Source organism: Pleurodeles waltl, chromosome 10, assembly GCF_031143425.1.
Source record: "Pleurodeles waltl isolate 20211129_DDA chromosome 10, aPleWal1.hap1.20221129, whole genome shotgun sequence".
Lineage (NCBI taxonomy): Eukaryota > Metazoa > Chordata > Amphibia > Caudata > Salamandridae > Pleurodeles > Pleurodeles waltl.
Genome location: NC_090449.1, coordinates 895,029,414 through 895,049,073, shown reverse-complemented (window position 1 = coordinate 895,049,073; position 19,660 = coordinate 895,029,414). Strand labels below are relative to the sequence as shown.

The 19,660-nt window shown below is 42.4% G+C and overlaps 1 protein-coding gene across 2 annotated transcripts in view; it reads left to right on the top strand.

The window, feature by feature from the left end:
- Window positions 1–19,660, top strand: part of PEX1 (peroxisomal biogenesis factor 1) — a 729,162-nt gene that overhangs the window by 384,558 nt on the left and 324,944 nt on the right. For both annotated transcript variants that reach the window (XM_069211642.1, XM_069211643.1), the window contains exons 18-19: window positions 8,399–8,541; window positions 8,629–8,732. In XM_069211642.1, coding sequence (XP_069067743.1) covers window positions 8,399–8,541; window positions 8,629–8,732 — 247 coding nt within the window. The remainder of the gene's footprint in view (window positions 1–8,398; window positions 8,542–8,628; window positions 8,733–19,660) is intronic.

The following is a 19,660-nucleotide window of genomic DNA, read 5'->3' as shown; positions in this document are numbered from 1 at the left end:
ACTAGTGCTCATAGACGTGAACCAGAGTAAACAGTGACTTAGAACGACGATGACAGGTGGGTATACAGTATTGTGCTTGCCACAAGTGTCACAACCAGCTTCTCATTGTGTTCAAGCTTGTAAAAGAAAGAAGTGAAGTTGTTTCTACTCAAGACAGGGTTTTCTAACATTTTTTAGTAGCTGGTACTATTGAGACAATGGTGCACATCTGGTTTCATAGTGGGCAGCATCTTGTTCCAAAATGGGCCTCACGTTCGGATCATAAAGCATTTGAACTATGTCATATGACTACGTGGCATATGTCTATATTGGTAGTTAAATGAGTGTTAATTTATGTTGTTATATGTTCAGTGAACATAATGTGAGTACTGTGATTTTGACTAGTACATGCCAGTTCGCTCCAGTTTTCAAACCATAGCTGAGACGTTTTATAGGGTGAAACCACCAAGTTCCTGAATGTAGAGGGCAGTAATGTTAGTGGATGCAATCTGTTCAGTTATGATCTGCATAAGCCATGCACGCTATAACCGACCCCCAACGTGTTTATGAATTGTTTATGTTCTGTAGTTCGGACTGTGTTTTTTCTACTATTGCAACAAACCACCCATAATCATTTGCACAGACATAGAATAACTAAATTGGTCTGCCGCATACCACTGGCCCCCGGAGGTCTCTAAGTCCATCACTGCACGTCCCAAATGACTACATACTATGACAGTATCTTGGTGTCTTACAATGAAATGCGTATAAGGAATGATTTTAACTACTGCCTCAAGATGTTGTAGGATGGCATATGACAATACTCTTCAAAGGTGGGTCTGCTGGTATTGTAACATAATTTTGCTCGATCAAGGGGGGGCCTCAGTCTTTCTACACTCTGTCCTGTTAAATACTTATGTTTTGATGTTGTGCACGAGTATTTTGCTTCACTACGAAATATTAGGATTATCTGAATTTGTATATGGTGAACTCTAAGGGTGTGATCATTGCTATGAATGCATTTTAAACCAGCATATGCAGAGTGACACTAAATATTGTGTAATAGTCTATGAGAGAAGTAGTCTAACTTCTGCACAGCCCTAAGGAAGCTGGGCTTCCCACAAAACCCATGTTACATGTTTACATCAAGATTGGGTGCCAGTATTGCCAGAGACTGCTCACATTGCTCTAGATGGCTGACACTGCATCAGAAAACGGTGTCATGTTATTACCATCACAGATATTATGAATTGGTCGGTGGTATTGGACCATTTTTATTCTGTTGGAAGTCTAAGGACTATGTACTGAAATGGTTGACTTGTACTGTTTGTGATAAAACCTTTGAAATAATTTTCATGGCATTTTTTGTGATTGTAGACTGTTTTGATATTTGACTTAATCTGTGCTTGTGCCATATCCTCCCTGATTCAGTGGTATTACATATAGAAAATTGTGACCAGTGGGATTATTCTGGGCTTTTTTTTTAGGTTGAGGACAGCCAGGCCATATGAACGGGCATTTCAATCCCACATTTGTATGACTTTCATATAAGGAATGAGTTTAACTAGGTCCTTACCAGCAGACCTCTGGACCATTTCTCCATGCAAACTATGCCTCCTCAAGATCATAAATGTAAACAATAATCTTCGAATGGACAACCCTAGTGGTAATCAGCATATTGGTCTCTGATAATAAGAAATGCCATAACTTGAAGAGCTGTTCAAAGTTACCTGCTTACCAAAACTAAAAACTGTGCCCCTATCGCTCACACTTCTTCCCAATCACTGTTAAGCATCTCATACCATGATCACCACAACTTGGTGATCATTCTGCAAAACATGGACATACTTCCAACACAGGATCAAAACAAAAGCAGCACCCTTCTAACCCTGCATGGTTTACCATGCTAACCATGTAGGAAAGTGCTTCTGTAGGCTACAATAGGGTAGTAAGCACTATATATGTGTCACAGGACAATACAATACTGTTGAGACATATATATTTTATCAAATTAGCATGTAACCAGACAACATTAATAGAATTGTAGTTAGTTTGTTTCGGTTGCATCCAAGGTGCCTTAAAAAAATAAAGCCCTTCTCTGTGACTGGTCTTTTTGCATGTCTCACAATGTCCACAAGGGGAATAACAATTTACAGGAGGAAAGCCTCATAAGTTCCGTTTTGATTTACTGGAGTGGTGGTGCTCAAATTCAGTACGAACCAGTCAGTTTCAAAGATTGGTATCCCTCTTGTTAGCTTTCAACACTACCTTTAAAGCCTAACCCTGCTGGTGAAGTTTTGTTGTGAGGCCAACCGTGTATGTCACAAAGACCTGCTCATGGAACAGTATATGGGTGTCAGAAGGAAATATGAAAAAGAAGCTTGCGAATTGTAATTCTCTGTTTTGTATAGACCTATGAGCGTAAAGAACTGTTGGCTGTGAAAATCTCCATATGTAAACATTTATATTGTTTTCTGTTATACTAATAACGTAATTTCAGATGAATGCCATATTCATTTAGCCATTTTAGAATTTATTGACTTAGCATTTCTGCACCAAATATTTTATTCGCGTTATATGATTCCAAATAAATGTACGCCCAAGCCAATTGAGATAGATGTTTGCTGCTTTAGGAGTGAAAGTTGTGCCTTTTGAGGTGTGATTGACTTGTAGAAAGAACTGTTCTTTGAATTTGAGTGCTTAGTTAAAGCCACCTTTATACACAAGCCTGGAAGTATCTCCTCGCCCTCTCTTAGTGATCAGAAATATTCATTGAGGTTAGGAGTTTTGGTTGTTTTATTCTGCCCACGTGGTCTGTAAATTACTTTAAAAGTCACTGTCCCTTTGGCTTTGTGGAAATGTTGCAGGCTTGGCACCTATGAGAGCCGCTAGTCAGTTACAAGGATCTGAGTTCTTTAGCCTGTGTTTAGTTTCCATATGCTAAGACGGAATCAAATCACTCCATGGATCCGAGCTTGGAAATGACATGTTCCAAAGATGCTCTTGGTGTAAACCTTATGTTTACATAGCTGGTACTGGTCATGCATGTCTTGCTTATAACATCATTTCTATTTTATCTTATGCATGACTTCTTTTTCCTAACCTGTACACAAAAATATATGAAGGCTGGGTAGCAGTCACATAACTGCTTAAGGGCCATATGTTAAGTACTTAACTCTCAGACCCTTAACAACCCCACATCCCCTCATGAGATATTAAATCACACACTACACTTCTAAAGGAAAAAAAGGTAAACGGCAAGTCACTGATGACTGTGCTGTTAGATAGTCCAGAGTGACTGAAGGTATCTTGTGGCTAGGGACAAGTTAGCAGCACTGTATTCACCTTTCAGTCATTTCTGGAAAACGAGAAGATATGAAGCAGATCCTGTCACATGGCAACATTACCATTGGAAGGCTGGTAGGACTCTTTTAGAAAGTAAATAGGGGTGGATGGCGGTCAGTCCCCATCACAGATTTGTTTTTGAAAGGCTGGTAGAGCACTTCAGACTTAGCCATGTGTTACTGAAAGATTAGTAGAACTCTGCACAAAAAGTCAGATATCGGGATCACCTCTGAAAGGCCAGCAGAGAAAAAATCTGTTGTATGTTAGTCTTATATCACTAAGGTTGTTAGATTTGAGTTGGAGTCAGTCATGAAGCCTCATATGTTTGACTGACTGCACCTCATCACCACTGCATCACATTCCTAAAATTAGGAAACCCAAAACACAGGCATATTTGTAGAGTGCACATTCACCCCAAGGGGTCTTCTGGTCCTGTTTGTGTATAATCGATTTTTATTGTTACCTAAATCAATAGTACCCATTTTATTAACATTGGAGTGACGAAATTCACTTAGGACTGGTTAGTGCTTGAATATGTGTTAATTGGGGCAAACACAGATCTATGCAGCAGGTGCATTCATCTTGTGAGCCACCAGGCACAGCTTAATGCGATAGTTTTGACAAATTAAAAAAATGTATACCTAAAACTGTGTTCACCCTCTGGTGGCTTGGCACAGAGCAGTCCGCCTTATCTAAAGGAGCAATATGTAAAGTATCCATGCAACACACACACAATGAAAACACCACAGAAAAAACTCCACACAGGTTTAGAAAAATAGATTAAGTTATGAACAAAGCAAGACCAAAATACCAACATCTAATAAGTAGAACTATGCTATGATTATTTTAAAGGTTAACTATAAAATAGCACTTAGTAGTTAAAACTGCCACTGCGGCCATCTGGTCACACTGGATTAGACCAAATCCACAAAGTCACGCTGACTGCGATGGAGTGCGGTGGTATACAGTTCCAGGTAAGTCCCACTGAAGTTTTACCTTCTCAGTTTGCTGCCAAGAGTCTGTTCTCCCTGATCCTTTGTGCAAGCAGCATGGTTCAAGTGTGAATGGGCCCCTTTGCTTTTGCGAAGAGCTCAAAAGCTAGATTTGAAGAACAAAAAGACTACTTACAAGGGCTCAGGACTGGAGAGGCACCTCTTGGGGGGCAGGAGTTTGTTTGAAGACGGAGCCAGGAGCTGAAGCAGGTGAATTGGAAGATGTCTTTTGTTTCCATGAAAGTTCAGAAAACAGGAGGCAAGCCAGTAAGACCTTGGAGTCACATTGAGTTCAAGTGAGATGGTTCTAGTCCTTGTCATCAGTAGGGCAGAGATCAGCAGGGGCAGCTCAGTGAAGCAGTTCCTCAGAACAGTCAGTCATGCAAAGTAGCCATCCTTGCAGCACAGCAGTCCTTACTCCAGTAGAGTTCTTCCCAGGTCCAGTAGTGTACTGATTTGGTGGGGTCAGAGCCTCCATACCTATACCCAAATATGCCTTTGAAGTGGGGGTGAATTCAAAGCAGCTCCTTGAAGTGTACAGGTCCACCTTTGATCCGAGCCCTGGCTCTAGACTATCAGTAGGGGTTAATCAGCCCTTTGTGTGGCAGCAGGCTTTTCCCTATTCAAGTGTGTCCGCTCCCTTCCACCCTTCCCGCCCAGGAAGTCCCATCAAAATGCAAATGAGTGTTCACTTCCTGTGTTTGTGGCTGTCGAGAGGGAATGCTCAAAGTGTAACTGCGAGGCACACAGAGCAGTAAGAACAGAGAAATCCCCACTTTCTAAAAGAGGCATTTCTAAAATAGTAATGTTAAATCTGGCTTTACCTGTAAAACGGATTTATCATTACCATTCCAAAAATATGATATATGACAAGGCTACTCCTGTCTGATCAGGAATTAAAGCTTAAAAGTATATTAAGGAGTTCCCAATGTTGTCCTATGAGAGGAGTAGGCCTCACCGTAGTGGAAAACAACTTTGGGAGTTTTTCACTAAGAGTACATGTAAGACTTTAAAGTACATGTCCTGCCTTTTACTTACATAGAACCCTGTCCTATACGCTATCTAGGGGTGACTCATATGTAATAAAAGGGGAGCTTAAGGCTTGGCAAGGTGTTTTAAATGCCAAGTCGAAGTGGCGGTAAAACTACATACACAAGGCTCTGCAGAGACATGTTTAATGGCTACTGAAGTGGGTGGCACAATCAGTGCTGCGAGCCCAATAGTAGCATTTAATTGACAGGCCCTGGGTATATGGTATACCACTTTACAAGGGAATTATAAGTAAATTTAATAGGCTAACTGTGTATACACCAATGTTACCATGTTTAGGAGAAAAACTCATGCACTTTAACACTGGTCAGCAGTGGTAAAGTGCTCAAAGTCTTCAGGCCAACAGAAAAAAACTCAGCAAAAAAGGAAAGAGGAAGGCAAAAAGTTTGGGGTGACTCTATAAAAAGGACCATTACCAACATACAAATATCTCTCAAGGCGTGACAGTGTGTTATAAGTAATACAGAAGAAGCAGTGTACATAAACTGTTTTAACAGAAAACAAACACTATAAAATACAGTTCCCAATAGTTGTATGAATATTGAGGTTCAAACAAGAAACTTGGAGGCAAACAGTCCATTACAGGCGGCAGCTGATTAGGAACATTTTTGACATTTCTACACCAGCCTATTCCTAGAAGTCTCCTCAGGACGATGTACCACCCCAGAGATACAATACATGATTCATAGATAACACAACGTGTGAATTTTCTCTGTGTCCTATGATCTCATCACAGCAGACTTGCTTCCCACATTGGTGAAAGATGTGGTGACTTCACAGCGCCTGTCTGGCATTTCCGTCTCTGGCATAGATGTGTTTGACTTATCCTGCTGCCATCGAATACGGTGGGTGTTTGTGCACTGTGGCACCTATGACTCATGTATTGAATACATGTAACAGGCAGTCTTTGGTGTGGTAGTTAGGTGGCGTTGTCCTGAGGAGACCCCTGAGAATAGGCTTGGGTTGGAACTTCGACAATGTTCTCAATCAGTTGCTGCCTGTACTTAACATACAAGGGAAGCTAGACTGATTGAGCTGCCTTGCTTCTCATTTGAACTTCGATATTCATACAACCATTGGGTACCTACAGTATCTGTATTGTATAGTGTATGTTGTCTGTTGAACCACTTTATGTACACTGCATTGCCTGCACTACTTATTTCACATTGTCACACATTGAGAGAGAGATATATATGAATGTAGTACATGTATCATCAAAACTTCTCTGGTCCATTTTTTCAGATGTGTATTTTTGCTTGTAATTCACTTTAAGCTATATATTAATAATTAGCCTTATATAGTTTGTTCCTTTAACAGTGGGCATGTAGCACCTGCAGCGATGTTAATAACCAATTTAGTTGTAACTTTAGGTTTGCTCTTTGGACATGCAGCACTTGCAGAAGAGTTAATAACCAATTGGGTTCTCACTTTTAATGTTAATAATTATTGTTGAGAATCCTCTAATCCTCATATGAGAGTTCTCCACTCTAATAAGTCCCACATGAATGATGTGCATTATTTGGTTTATGTCAAGACCCAGTTGAAATTCCAATTTTGGATTAAAATGTATATCTTTCAGGCTATTGAGCATATCTTTTGGGGCTTTTATGCACATTAGCATGTCAAGATCTGACTTGGGGAAGGAAAGAGTAGTAGTCAATCCCTGACGAAACTGGCCTGACTTTGGAGATTTTCTGTTTTTGTGTTTTTTTATTAATGTGGAGAATGGTGGGTTTTAGGCTCTCTTCCCTGAGAAACAACGCCTCCTTGACAGGCACTGATTAGCCTGGCCTTACCTAAAGGGTGAATGGTGTCAGTGAAAAAAAAGAGTTATAATTATATCTATTGCTCAGGAGGTGCTCTGCTTTCTCACTGTCACCTTTGACAGTGGCATCATCCTTAGCTCTCGGTTTTATTACACCATCCGTGTTTCCTTTCTGATTGACTATGGCCTGCTCCAAGCATGAAAGTGGAATGAAGTGAGACAGGATGGAAGGTAGATTTTATCTAGTAGATGGGGCATTCAAATACAAGAGTGTAAGTGGTGGTAATCAGTCAGGGTTACATAATTTAGCCATTTACTAAGTACAGAAATCTCAACCCTGGTGGGTGTGTAGCCCGAGATGGTGGCCACTGGATGGTTTAATACCATTCCCGACTCTTCCTTCCTGTGATTCTGGGATAATATTCTCCAATGTCAGTTGATTTTTCCTTTATTCTTACTGTAGGTTCCCTGTCTGTTGTTGTTTTCCTTGTTAATCTGCACTTCACCTTTTTCTTGATGTGGCAGTCACCGCTCCTTCATTCAGGTCTCTTCTGGAGCTGCTGAACATCCATCTCTCAGATTGGCTTTTATTTTGACTTTTCTTACCCTTTGGACCCAATCATAAGCATGTTGATCATAGTAGTCACCCCTAATGTATGTGAAGGATCTGTTGTGCAAAACCTTCTCACATTAAAAGGATGTCTAAAAAAGGGCTGCAGCAGTTCTTTTAGCCTGGCACCTGGAAGAATGAGGAATTACGGTCTAAGGAAGTGGTAAATGTCGCAGTACAAAATGTTGCTTTGACAACTGAAGCTTCAGGAGATGATTGCTTGCTAACATTTTGTAAGTTTTGTAAAAGATAATAGTCGTATATGAATCCAGCGTGTTGTCAGTTTCAGACCTTGGTTCAAGACTGCCCCAGTAACTCTGATATCACCTGGTATTTCAGAAAAACATTTAATAAACCCTAGCCTGTCATCTCTGGATATTACCTATAATCTGCAGAGGAGAAACTGCATCCCTTAGTGTAGTCTTTATCGATCATAAATAACCTGTTTTAGGAGGATGCATCAAGAAGTAGTGTCAGTCTACATCTGCACGGAGAACCTACCTACTTGTTCTACTGATGTTCGCACCATAGAATTACAGCATGTATACGTACATGACATGCCATGCTTACAGAAGTATATTACTTATGAAACATAGATAATTTTCAGAATTCTAATATAAGTTAAGTTGATGCATTTGTTTTATTCCACTGATCCAGGGCACAGGCTGCCAAGCCATGCATTCTTTTCTTTGATGAGTTTGACTCCATTGCCCCTCGCAGAGGCCATGATAACACTGGAGTGACAGACAGAGTAGTTAACCAGTTGCTGACTCAGCTGGATGGTGTAGAAGGACTACAAGGTAATGTTTGGTAAGGTACCATCTATTTTGTTTTACATTGCTTAAATTGTCTTCAGGGAAATTACAAAAGATCTTTGTATTTTGCAGGTGTTTACGTACTAGCAGCTACAAGTCGCCCCGATTTGATTGACCCAGCTTTGCTGAGACCTGGTAGATTGGATAAATGCTTGTACTGCCCTCCTCCTGATCAGGTAACGAACAGAGGTATAGGACCTCATTCGACATTTTCAAATTCATTTTCTTTCTTTCAGTTGCTCACAAAAAACACGCTTTATCTCCCAAAATGTGGCACCTGGAGTTTTAAAATTCAGGTTATTTTCAAGCAATAATTCAGAATATGATTCAAAAAACATAATGGTCATTTCTGATACCATCATAACTATCCTACTTCAATATTAGAATATTAGTTTATTTTAGTACAGGAATCAGGAGTACTAGGTGGTAACTGAAACGAGTCGGCTATACACTGAAATGTAAGGCATGTGAATGAGAAAATCTGTACAAGTAGAATCCATTGGGTAAAGATCTTTTACACTTAGAAATGTTTAGTGATGTCAGTCTCACACTGTCTTGGTAGTGTTCCTGTCCTAGTCTAATCCAACCTCCTGAAGTATGACTTTCCATTGTCTGGCACTCATGGTCTGCGTCCTCTCTCAGCTGCTACCAAGCCATATCATCTACACTGTTCTATTTGTTGTCCAAACCTAGGGCAGTCTAATGGATACTTCTTCCTGCAGACATCCTACCTTTGAAATATCCCAGTGTGCCAGCCTGGAGAAACGTTAAAATTGGAGAAGAGTTGGAATTTCCTTTCAAGCCACCGTACTAAATGAGAGTTTCTAAGTCTTCTGTGTGATAGGGGGACCAGTGGCGTAGCAAGGATGGCAAATGTGCCCCACTCGTGCTCTTTAGTAGTAAAGTAACCTAATAATCAGAGTTTAATGGGCCCCTCAGGCCTCTGGGTCCCAGTGCCACTTCACCTGCTGCTAAATTGGAGGACCCACATTTCCTGGTTAGTAGGAACATGTCGTTCCATAAGCATGATCTGTGCCATTGTTTCCTTTGTGGCTACACAGTTCTATTTCACAGTTGTGTGACTAATTCTTGATGAACTCAAGATTAATGACTTGCTGGCAGCTACTCAGTCCCATGTCTTGTCAAATGTGCACTTGCACATTGAGGCACCTCAGCTGGTAGTCACATGTGTTACTTGTTTCCTGCAGGAATGTGTATATCCCAATAAATGCGTAAATCATAGTAACACCCTACGTCTAGTATTAGTGATTTTAGAGCAAGATGCATATATTTTCATGTTTGCAGCCTGAGATGTCAAGAAGAGGCAGGACCATTTATAGTCATCCATGATGGATAGAGTACAATCTTACATTATTCTGCAATGTTTTAATCTTACTTTAGAGAAAGGACATTAATCATTATGTGGTTGTTGTGAGTAGTTCAGTATGTCAAGTGCCTTTTTGTGTTTTATCCAGTTCTGAGAATGAAAAATATTTCCTCTATTTTTGTCTGTCACCAAACGTCAGGTGCACAATAAAAGTGTATATTTCTACCCAAACTGTATATAGGATTTCATACCCTGGTTCTGTTGCAGTGTACAACTTCTTTTGTCTAAAGGTTGACCTTTTATCCATTAAATAAATGAAATAAAATATGCTATTTACTGTTAACATCCCTGTGCTAGATTAGTAAGCCTGCAACATGGGCTTCGCTAATTACAGCATTGTTGTTGCCACTAGGGCTGATAGAAGACCCGAGAAGGCAGTCCTGCAAATCTTTATTCAGCTAGGCTCCCTACAGCGTTCAACCTTTCCATGCTTTTAGTTCTGATGTCACAGATTCAAAGGCTTGGAATTAGTATTCACCTTATAGTTGAGAGGGCGACATACATTACTTTGCTGCATTTGCCTATAGATCTGTAAGTCTTTTTTAAAGTTTGTGTTTATTGTAAAACAGCAAAAGAAACATTCTAGTACATAGGATAAATGCAAAAATTGATAAGGCAAGAAATGATAAACATTAAATATAATAAGAAAAAATGAAAGTACAATAAAATATGAAAAGAATTCAGTGTACCTATGCTGGGAAATAACAGAATTAGAAAAAGATTAATGGGGAGGGGAATGGGTAAGGGAAGGGAGGGTTATCGGATCATGTTGAAAGGATATAACAAGACATGCATAAAAAACTGTAAACACTAAAGTTAAGTATGGTCATCTATAACATGCAATTTTCAAAATATTAAGATATCAATATAAAGGGTAAAGACAGATGCTCAGGGTGGTTTTCTAACCTCAGCTCATACAGTAATAATTTCACTAATTGGAGTGGAGATTAGGGAAAGGTAAATAGATAGAGAAAACCATAATAAATCCATATTAATAGCCAATGAAACAGGGGAAACCTAGTTAGTGTCCAATCTGTGATGAAAACAAACAGCATTCCACTAAGCTGGAAAAGTTACAAAACTGGCTTTTTCCAGTTTGATGTTATGAAATGCAATACAACTGCTAACAGTGGATCTATCAGTTTATATTTCAAAGTTACATCCAGGTTGTGTGACGCCAAACTACCAAGAACAATATTTATGAGGGAAAAAGGATTTTGGGTCCACACCTTTCTGACTTTGAACTAGGCAAACTTCAAAGAAAAGTCTCTATTGTTCACAAGATACTTTCTTGCCCAGGCCAGACCTCAGACACACACCAGGAGGTTTGAGACTGCATTGTGGGAGGACAGACACAGCCCTTTCAGGTGTAAGTTTCAGCTCCTCCCGCCCCACTCTAGCCCAGGGACTCATCAGGATATGCAGGCTACACCCCAGCTCCCTCTGTGTCACTGTCTAGAGGAAATTGATAACAGCCCAACTGTCAGTCTGACCCAGACGTAGAATACACAATCAAGCAGAGGCACAGAATGGTTAAGCAAAAAAATGCCCACTTTCTAAAAATGGCATTTTCAAATCGACAATCTAAAAACCAACTTTACCAGAAGATGTATTTTTAACCTGTGAGTTCAAAGAGCCAAAACTCCACGTCTCTATCTGCTCCCATTAGGAAACTGCACTTAAAAGATATTTAAAGACAGTCCCCATGATAACTTATGATGGAGAGAGGCCTTGCAACAGTGAAAGCCAAATTTGGCAGTAGTTCACTGGCAGGACATGAAAAACACATCAGTACATGTCGTACCTTTAACATACACTGCATCCTGTCCATGCGGCTACCTAAGGCATACCTGAGGAGTGCCTTACATGTACAAAAAGGGAAGGTTTGGGCCTGGCAATTGGGTAAACTTGCCAGGTCGAATTTGCAGTTTAAAACTGCAAACACAGACACTGCAGTGGCAGGTTTGAGCCATGTTTACAGGGCTACTGGGTGGCACAATCAGTGCCGCAGACCCACTCGTAGCTTTTGATTAACAAGCCCTAGGCACCGTTCGTGCACTTTACTAGGGACTTCCTAGTAAACCAAATATGCCAATCATGGAAAAGCCAACTACAAATATAGTTTATAGAGAGCACTTGCACTTTAGCACCGGTCAGCAGTGATAAAGTGCCCAGAATATCAAAAACCAGCAAAAACAAAGTCCAGGAGACAGTCCCAGCATAGGAAGCAGAGGCAAAAAGGCAGGGAAGCCTGCGCCAAGGATGCCAGGTCTAACAGAGATGGCATAAAGTAATGTGCCTAATATGGAATTCTGTGTGGAACAACATACCTTACTAGCAACAGACATCTTATTTTACAACCAGAATGGCCAAAGGCATGAATGCCTGCTTTACTAATGCAGATGTCCACATTTAAAAATGACTCAATTAATCACTGCTCCTGAAACAAAACTTTCCACAATTTCAAAATCCATCCACTTCATCCATGATAATCTCCTAAATGCACTTTAAACAGTGACATTTACCTTTAATTGATTGCATGTCGTACAATGCAAGTATTTGTATTTTGTATTTGTATTTTGTATTTATAAAGCGCATTCCGGCCGAGGCATCAAAGCGCTAAGAAGGAAAGGAGAAGAGCCCACAGAATAAAGAGAAATTCAAAGGAGAACACTAGTGCGGAAAAACCCATGTTTTGACCAACCTCCTGAAAGCTAAGACATTTTGTTCCTTCCTGATAACCAGGGGAAGAGAGTTCCAACATTTAGATGCATCCACCGTAAAAGCTTTGTCTCCCCATTTTGCTTTATAGGTGCGGGGGACCTGAATTCTGAAAGCTCCTACCGAGCGAAGTTGTCGATTTGGGTTTATACCAACGTAGCCTGGAAGTCAAATATTTGGAACCATTTCCGTGTACTGCTTTGTAAGTCAGACAAAAGGTCTTAAAAATGATACGCTGGGCCACCGGAAGCCAGTGCAGTTGTTTTAAACTGCTACTGGCCGATGCTGAACATGGGAGGTACAAAATAGCCAGAGCAGCAGTATTTTGAATCAACTGAAGTTTCTTCAGAGATGTTTTATCCAAATTAAGCATCAGAGCATTGCAATAGTCCAATTTGGATACTACCAGTGCTAAAGTCACTGTAATTCTCCATTCCCTTTGAAGGAAAGAGAAAACTTTCTTTAGCATCTTCAATGTCCAAAAACTAGTTTTAACAATGTGATTGACATGCGATCTAAAGGTGAATGTTTTGTGGAGCACATCTCCTAAGCACGCATTTCAGGACGCTCTCCTGTGAATGGCCTCACTAGCACATGACAGCACTTTAAATTACTTAAGTACAGCATGTGTGCTGTTTAACCGAGATCAGTAAACTATCACAGGGATCCAAGCTAAGGGTGGGCACTGGCTTGAAGATCCTATACACCAGCGGACCTCTGCAAACAACCACGTAAATGATGCCACAGGCATGTTAGAATATATAAGGTGTTCTAAATTCAAAAACATGTATGAATTTACCATGCCATCGGACCATGGAAGGCAGGAGCTGCGAGCTGACCATGCAGGGCCGGTGGTACGGGCACTGGAAGCACAACACACCATGGAGGGACTACACACAGACATTGGAAAGAAGGTGGAAGGGGCTCAGGGACAGAAAGCTGACCACATAGCATAGGTGGGAGGGAGCAGTAGCAGCACAAAAGACCATGCATTGCAAGCGGGACGGCTAGTAGTAGCACCACTGCCGTGGTGGGAAAGAGGGAGGGGGTATGGCCATGCACAAAGGACCACAGAGGACAGAAAATCCTTGAAATTCACTGAAAAAAACACAAAGGTTAAAGTGATGTTATAGGAATTGCAAGAATATCTAACTTTGGTAAACTTAGAAATTCACTGAAGAAATATAAAATTATATATAAATTATAAATATAAAATATAAAATTTTGCTCACTGGAATTCACCCTAAAGTAACTATTAGTTGCAACCTTGCGATGCATTGCTTTCACACTTGTATATTAAATTACTCATGACATTCTTTGACTACATTTATAACATCCCTAATCATATCTGAAATGCTATCATACTCCTACATATGACCTAAGCATCACACCAGATATTTGCCACCATATTACTCGTCATGTGAACTAAACCCTCTACTGCTTCTCTTCACAGTCATCTCCTTCCATGTAGTGTATAAAGCTTTCTTGCAAACCTCCCAAATACTTCCGTAACCCTGCCGGTAGAGCATGTACTCTTGTTGCTACATATAATTCTGTAATAGCATGAGTGGGATAGTTTGTGCAATATTGTAAGAGGCTGGCCTGGCTTATAGTGGGTACCTTGTGGTACTTACACCCTGTGCTACGTCCAGTTATCCCTTATTAGTAGAATAGAGGTGTTTCTAGCCGCTTAGGCTGATAGAAGGTATCTATGGCAAAGCTTAGGCTGAACTAGGAGACATGCAAAGCTCCTACTATACCACTTATATCATATAGCACAATATCATGAGAAAACGCAATACTCAGAGATACTAAAAATAAAGGTACTTTATTTTTATGACAATATGCCAAAAGTATCTCAGTGAGTACCCTCAGTTAGAAGATTAGTAATATACACAAGTTATATGTACACAAACCCAAAACAGGTAAGTGATAGTAAGAAAAGTAATGCAAACAGTGTAGAATTACAATAGGATGCAGTAGATGAACATAGGGGCAACACAAACCATATACTCCAAAAGTGGAATGTGAATCACAAATGGACCCCAGACCTATGGGAGCTTGTAGAGGGTCGCTGGGACTGTAAGAAAACAGTCAGGGTGTCCAAGATACCCCACCCCAAGACCCTGAAAAGTAGGAGTAAAGTACCCCTACTACCTCAATAAAACACATTAGTCGTGATAGGGGGATTCTGCAAGAACCACAAACACTAGCAAAGCACTGAAGACGGATTCCTGGACCTGAGGACCTGCAAGGCAAGGGGACCAAGTCCAAGAGTCGCACTAGTGTCCGAGGGGGCGGGAGCCCAGGAAAACCTGGATGAAGGTGCAAGAAGGCTGCCTCTGAGTAAAAGAAGCCAAAGATTCTGCAGCAACGAAAAGAGCTAGGAACTTCTCCTTTGGCTGGAAGATGTCCCACGGTGTCCTGGATTTTGCAGAAGTGTTTCCATGCAGAAATATCGCAAACAAGCCTTTCTAGCTTCAAGGGTCGCGGTAGAGGTTTTTGGGTGCTGCTGGGGACCAGGGAGGACCAGGATGTCGCCCCTTGGAGGCGGAGATAGAGGGGGCGCTCAGCAACTCAGAGCACCCACAGAAGCAGGCAGCACCCGCAGAAGTTCCGGAGCAGGCACTTAGAAGATTTGTGAACCGGAGCTGGCTCAGAGTCACAAAGGAGGGTCCCACGATGTCGCAGTCCAACTCAGAGGGTTGAGCACTGCAGGACGGAGTGCTGGGGACCCAGGCTAGGCTGTGCACGAAGGAATCCTTGGAGAAGTGCACAGAAGCCAGAGAAGCTGCAAATCATGCAGTACACAGGTTTGCAGTCTAGTGTGGGGGGGGCAAGGACTTACCTCCACCAAACTTGGACTGAAGGATCACTGGACTGTGGGGGTCACTTGGATATAGCTCCTGTGTTCCAGGGACCACGCTCGTCGAGAGGAGAGGGGACCCAGAGGACCAGTGATGCAGTCTATTGGTGCCTGCGTTAGCAGAGGGAAGATTCCTTCGACCCACAGGAGATTTCTTCTTGGCTTCCAGTGCAGGGTGAAGGCAGACAGCCCCCGAGCATGCACCACCAGGAAACATTCGAGAAAGCCGGCAGGATGAGGCGCTACAATGTTGCTGGTAGTCGTCTTGCTACTTTGTTGCAGTTTTGCAGGCGTCCTGGAGCAGTCAGCGGTCGATCCTTGGCAGAAGTTGAAGAGGGAAGTGCAGAGGAACTCTGGTGAGCTCTTGCATTCGTTATCTGAAGGATTCCCCAGAGAAAGCCCTAAATAGCCAGAAAAGGAGGTTTGACTACCAAGAAAGGAGGATTGGCTACCAAGAGAAGTAAGAGCCTATAAGAGGGGGTCTCTGACGTCACCTGCTGGCACTACCCACTCAGAGCAGTCCAGTGTGCCCCCAACACCTCTGTTTCCAAGATAGCAGAGGTCTGGGACACACTGGAGGAGCTCTGGGCACCTCCTCTGGGAGGTACTGGTCAGGGGAGTGGTCACTCCCCTTTCCTTTGTCAAGTTTCACACCAGAGCAGGGCTGGGGGATCCCTGAACCGGTGTAGACTGGCTTATGCAGAGGTGGGCACCATCTGTGCCCATCAAAGCATTTCCAGAGGCTGGGGTAGGCTACTCCTCCCCAGCCCTTCACACCTATTTCCAAAGGGAGAGGGTGTAACACCCTCTCTCAGAGGAAATCCTTTGTTCTGCCTTCCTGTGCTGGGGCTTCCCCGACCCCAGGAGGGCAGAATCCTGTCTGAGGGGTTGGCAGCAGCTGCAGTGGAAACCCCGGAAAGGGAGTTTGCCAGTACCCGGGTTCTGTGCTAGAGACCCGGGGGATCATGGAATTGTCCCCCCAATACCAGAATGGTATTGGGGGGACAATTCCATGATCTTAGAAATGTTACATGGCCATGTTCGGAGTTACCATTGTGACGCTATACATAGGTAGGGACCTATGTATAGTGCACGTGTGTAATGGTGTCCCCGCACTCTCAAAGTTCGGGGAATTTGCCTTGAACGATGTGGGGGCACCTTGGCTAGTGCCAGGGTGCCCACACACTAAGTAACTTGGCACCCAACCTTCACCAAGTGAAGGTTAAATATATAGGTGACTTATAAGTTACTCACGTGCAGTGAAAAATGGCTGTGAAATAACGTGGACGTTATTTCACTCAGGCTGTAGTGGCAGGCCTGTGTAAGAATTGTCTGAGCTCCCTATGGGTGGCAAAAGAAATGCTGTAGCCCATAGGGATCTCCTGGAACCCCAATACCCTGGGTACCTAGGTACTGTATACAAGGGAATTATATGGGTGTACCAGTGTGCCAATGAGAATTGGTAAATATAGTCACTAGCCTGCAGTGACAAATTTAGAAAGCAGAGAGAGCATAAATACTGAGGTTCTGGTTAGCAGAGCCTCAGTGATACAGTTAGGCACCACACAAGGAACACATACAGGACACATACTATGAGCACTGGGGTCCTGCCTAGCAGGATCCCAGTCACACAAGGGCTAAAACATACATACAGTGAAAATGGGGGCAACATGCCAGGCAAGATGGTACTTTCCTACAAATATAAACATCCAAAATAAAGTTAGCCCATCATGCTACCATCCTTTCAGCCCATGATGTCCTCACCGTACACACATTGTGGCAGCCAAATAAATACTCTTTAAAACATGAGCTGAGCTGTGAAGTGCTTGCTTTTAAGGGACACCTAAATAAACAAAATGGTTAAGTTGTGGGGTGGTTTCTAATATCACATTTTTTGGGAGCACTATTTTCTCTTAAACATTTTTGTGCATTTTGCATCGGTCTATTTTACATTTCATATAACGCAAGTTTAAAATAATGACGTTCCTTCATCGGCTGGTGCCTGGCCTGCAATACTAAAAATACAGAAATCAGTATTCTCCAAAATCTCCACTGCACCAGCAAGATTTAATGCTATGTGTCTCTGGTTACACCCAGACCGCTGCAGTGCATTAACTAACGGTTTTCTTAATTTACTATAGTGCATTTACCACGGATTAATTTAAGTTTTGTGTTTATTTCTCATTTAAGCTGTGCAATTTTTTATATGTAGCTTCCTGACGGTGAATGACAAAAAATATTTACAGAACATTTTGTTGTTTTTAACAACCCACCCCACCCCCATTGCATGCACCACCAATGTAGGAGGCTGGCCTGGTTTGTAGTGGGTACCTAAGGTACTCACACCTTATACCAGGTCCAGTTATCCCTTATTAGTGAAATGTAGGCAGTGTTGTAGCAGCTTAGGCTGTCTAGAGGTAGCTGTGGCAGAGCAACTTAGGCTGAATAGGAGACATGCAAAGCTTCTGCAATACCACTATAGTTACACAGTACTTATACACAATAAAAGACAATACTCGGTGTTACCAAAATAAAAAGTACTGTTTTTTAGTGACACAAGGCCAAAATATCTTAGAGGCAATACTCCTCCTGGAGGTAAGTATTATACACAATATATACACTTGTAACCAAAATCAGGTAAGTAAACAGTCATAGAATAGTGCAAACAGTATAAAAAATACAATAGAATGCAATAGGCCTAGGGGCAACACAAACCGTATGCTAAAAAAGTGAAGTGCGAATCACGAATTCCCCCATAGGCAAGTGTAGTGTGTAGAGGGGCACTGGGAGTGTAAGAAAACACCAAAGGTAAGTAATGAACCCCAACCCAGCCGCCCGAAAGTAGAAGTAAAGTACTGCAAGTTCCCTCAGGACACACTACAAGAGAGATTATTTTTTTTTTTTTTATTTTTTTCTGTTTTAAATGAACATACAACAAAGAAGCTCTTCGAACGATGCAACGTTAGCACATACATAGCCCAATAGTGTACAACAACAGAGGCCTCTCCAGCAGTTCTCAGGAGAAAAGGTATCAGGAGGAAGTGTCCACCCCTCAGCACAAAGACATCAAAATCCAACAGTAGTACCAGAATATTAGGCCTTAGGGAGCGCAAGTCCAGGGCCTTTAACAGTGAATGCTCACGCTCTAAGTGCTAAAAACAGATCTGCAACTAGCAGAGACATAAAGAGGAAAGCAGGGGGGAGGCGCGGGCCGCACAATCATCTATCCTCACAATCATCAACATCGCACAGGATCGGCAACATAAAGCTAATTCTCAGATGCATGGCCAGTCGGAATGAGCACCCATGTCTTAGTAAGTGGTCTCCAAAAAGGAGCGCAGAGGCGCCCACATGTCTCGAGGCCGGGAGCCCTCAGGTACCAGCTCCCAATAAGTCGTCAGTTGCTCCTGACAGAACGCAGCGTCACGCAGCCATTCAGAAACACAAGGAGGCCGTCCCCGTCCCCAACATATCGCAACCCTATGCTTGGCCAACAGCAGCAACGTGCCCACCAATCTCCGCATAACTACCAATACTTCATCCATCCATCCAAGCAGCACCAACACAGGAGAAGGGGTCAACGAAAAGCCGGTCATCTCTTCAATTGCATGCATTACTTCCAGCCAAAAGTTGCGTACTTCCCCACAGTGCCATGCCAGATGGAGAAAATCGGCGTCCGGGGCGTGACATCTTTCACGGTTAGCATCTGCACGTAGCCCCATAGCATATAAACCTCGGAGTGTGATATAGGTGGTGCATAAATTTGAAATAAATGAGTCACAGCCTTTTGTTCTGCGACAGCTCCCTCATTTGCGCACAGCACTTCTTCCATGCCTCGTCTGAGATGGCCTCACCGACATCCGCTTCCCACTTAGCGTTAGCAGACATTGCAGCCTCGCCCGCTGTTCCTGCAAGCAGCCATACAACTTGGTGATGAGCTTCCTCGGCGACTGTGCACTCCATAATATCTCCAGCACCCGGCATAGCAGCGGGGTCTCTGGCAGACCAGAGTAGCGCGCACGGAGCATTGCACGTACACGCAAGACATATAGCTGAAGTAACGCGTTATCAGTCTCATCTCCAAGCGCCATCTCCGGAGAGATAAGCTGCCCCTCCACAAACCAGTCCCC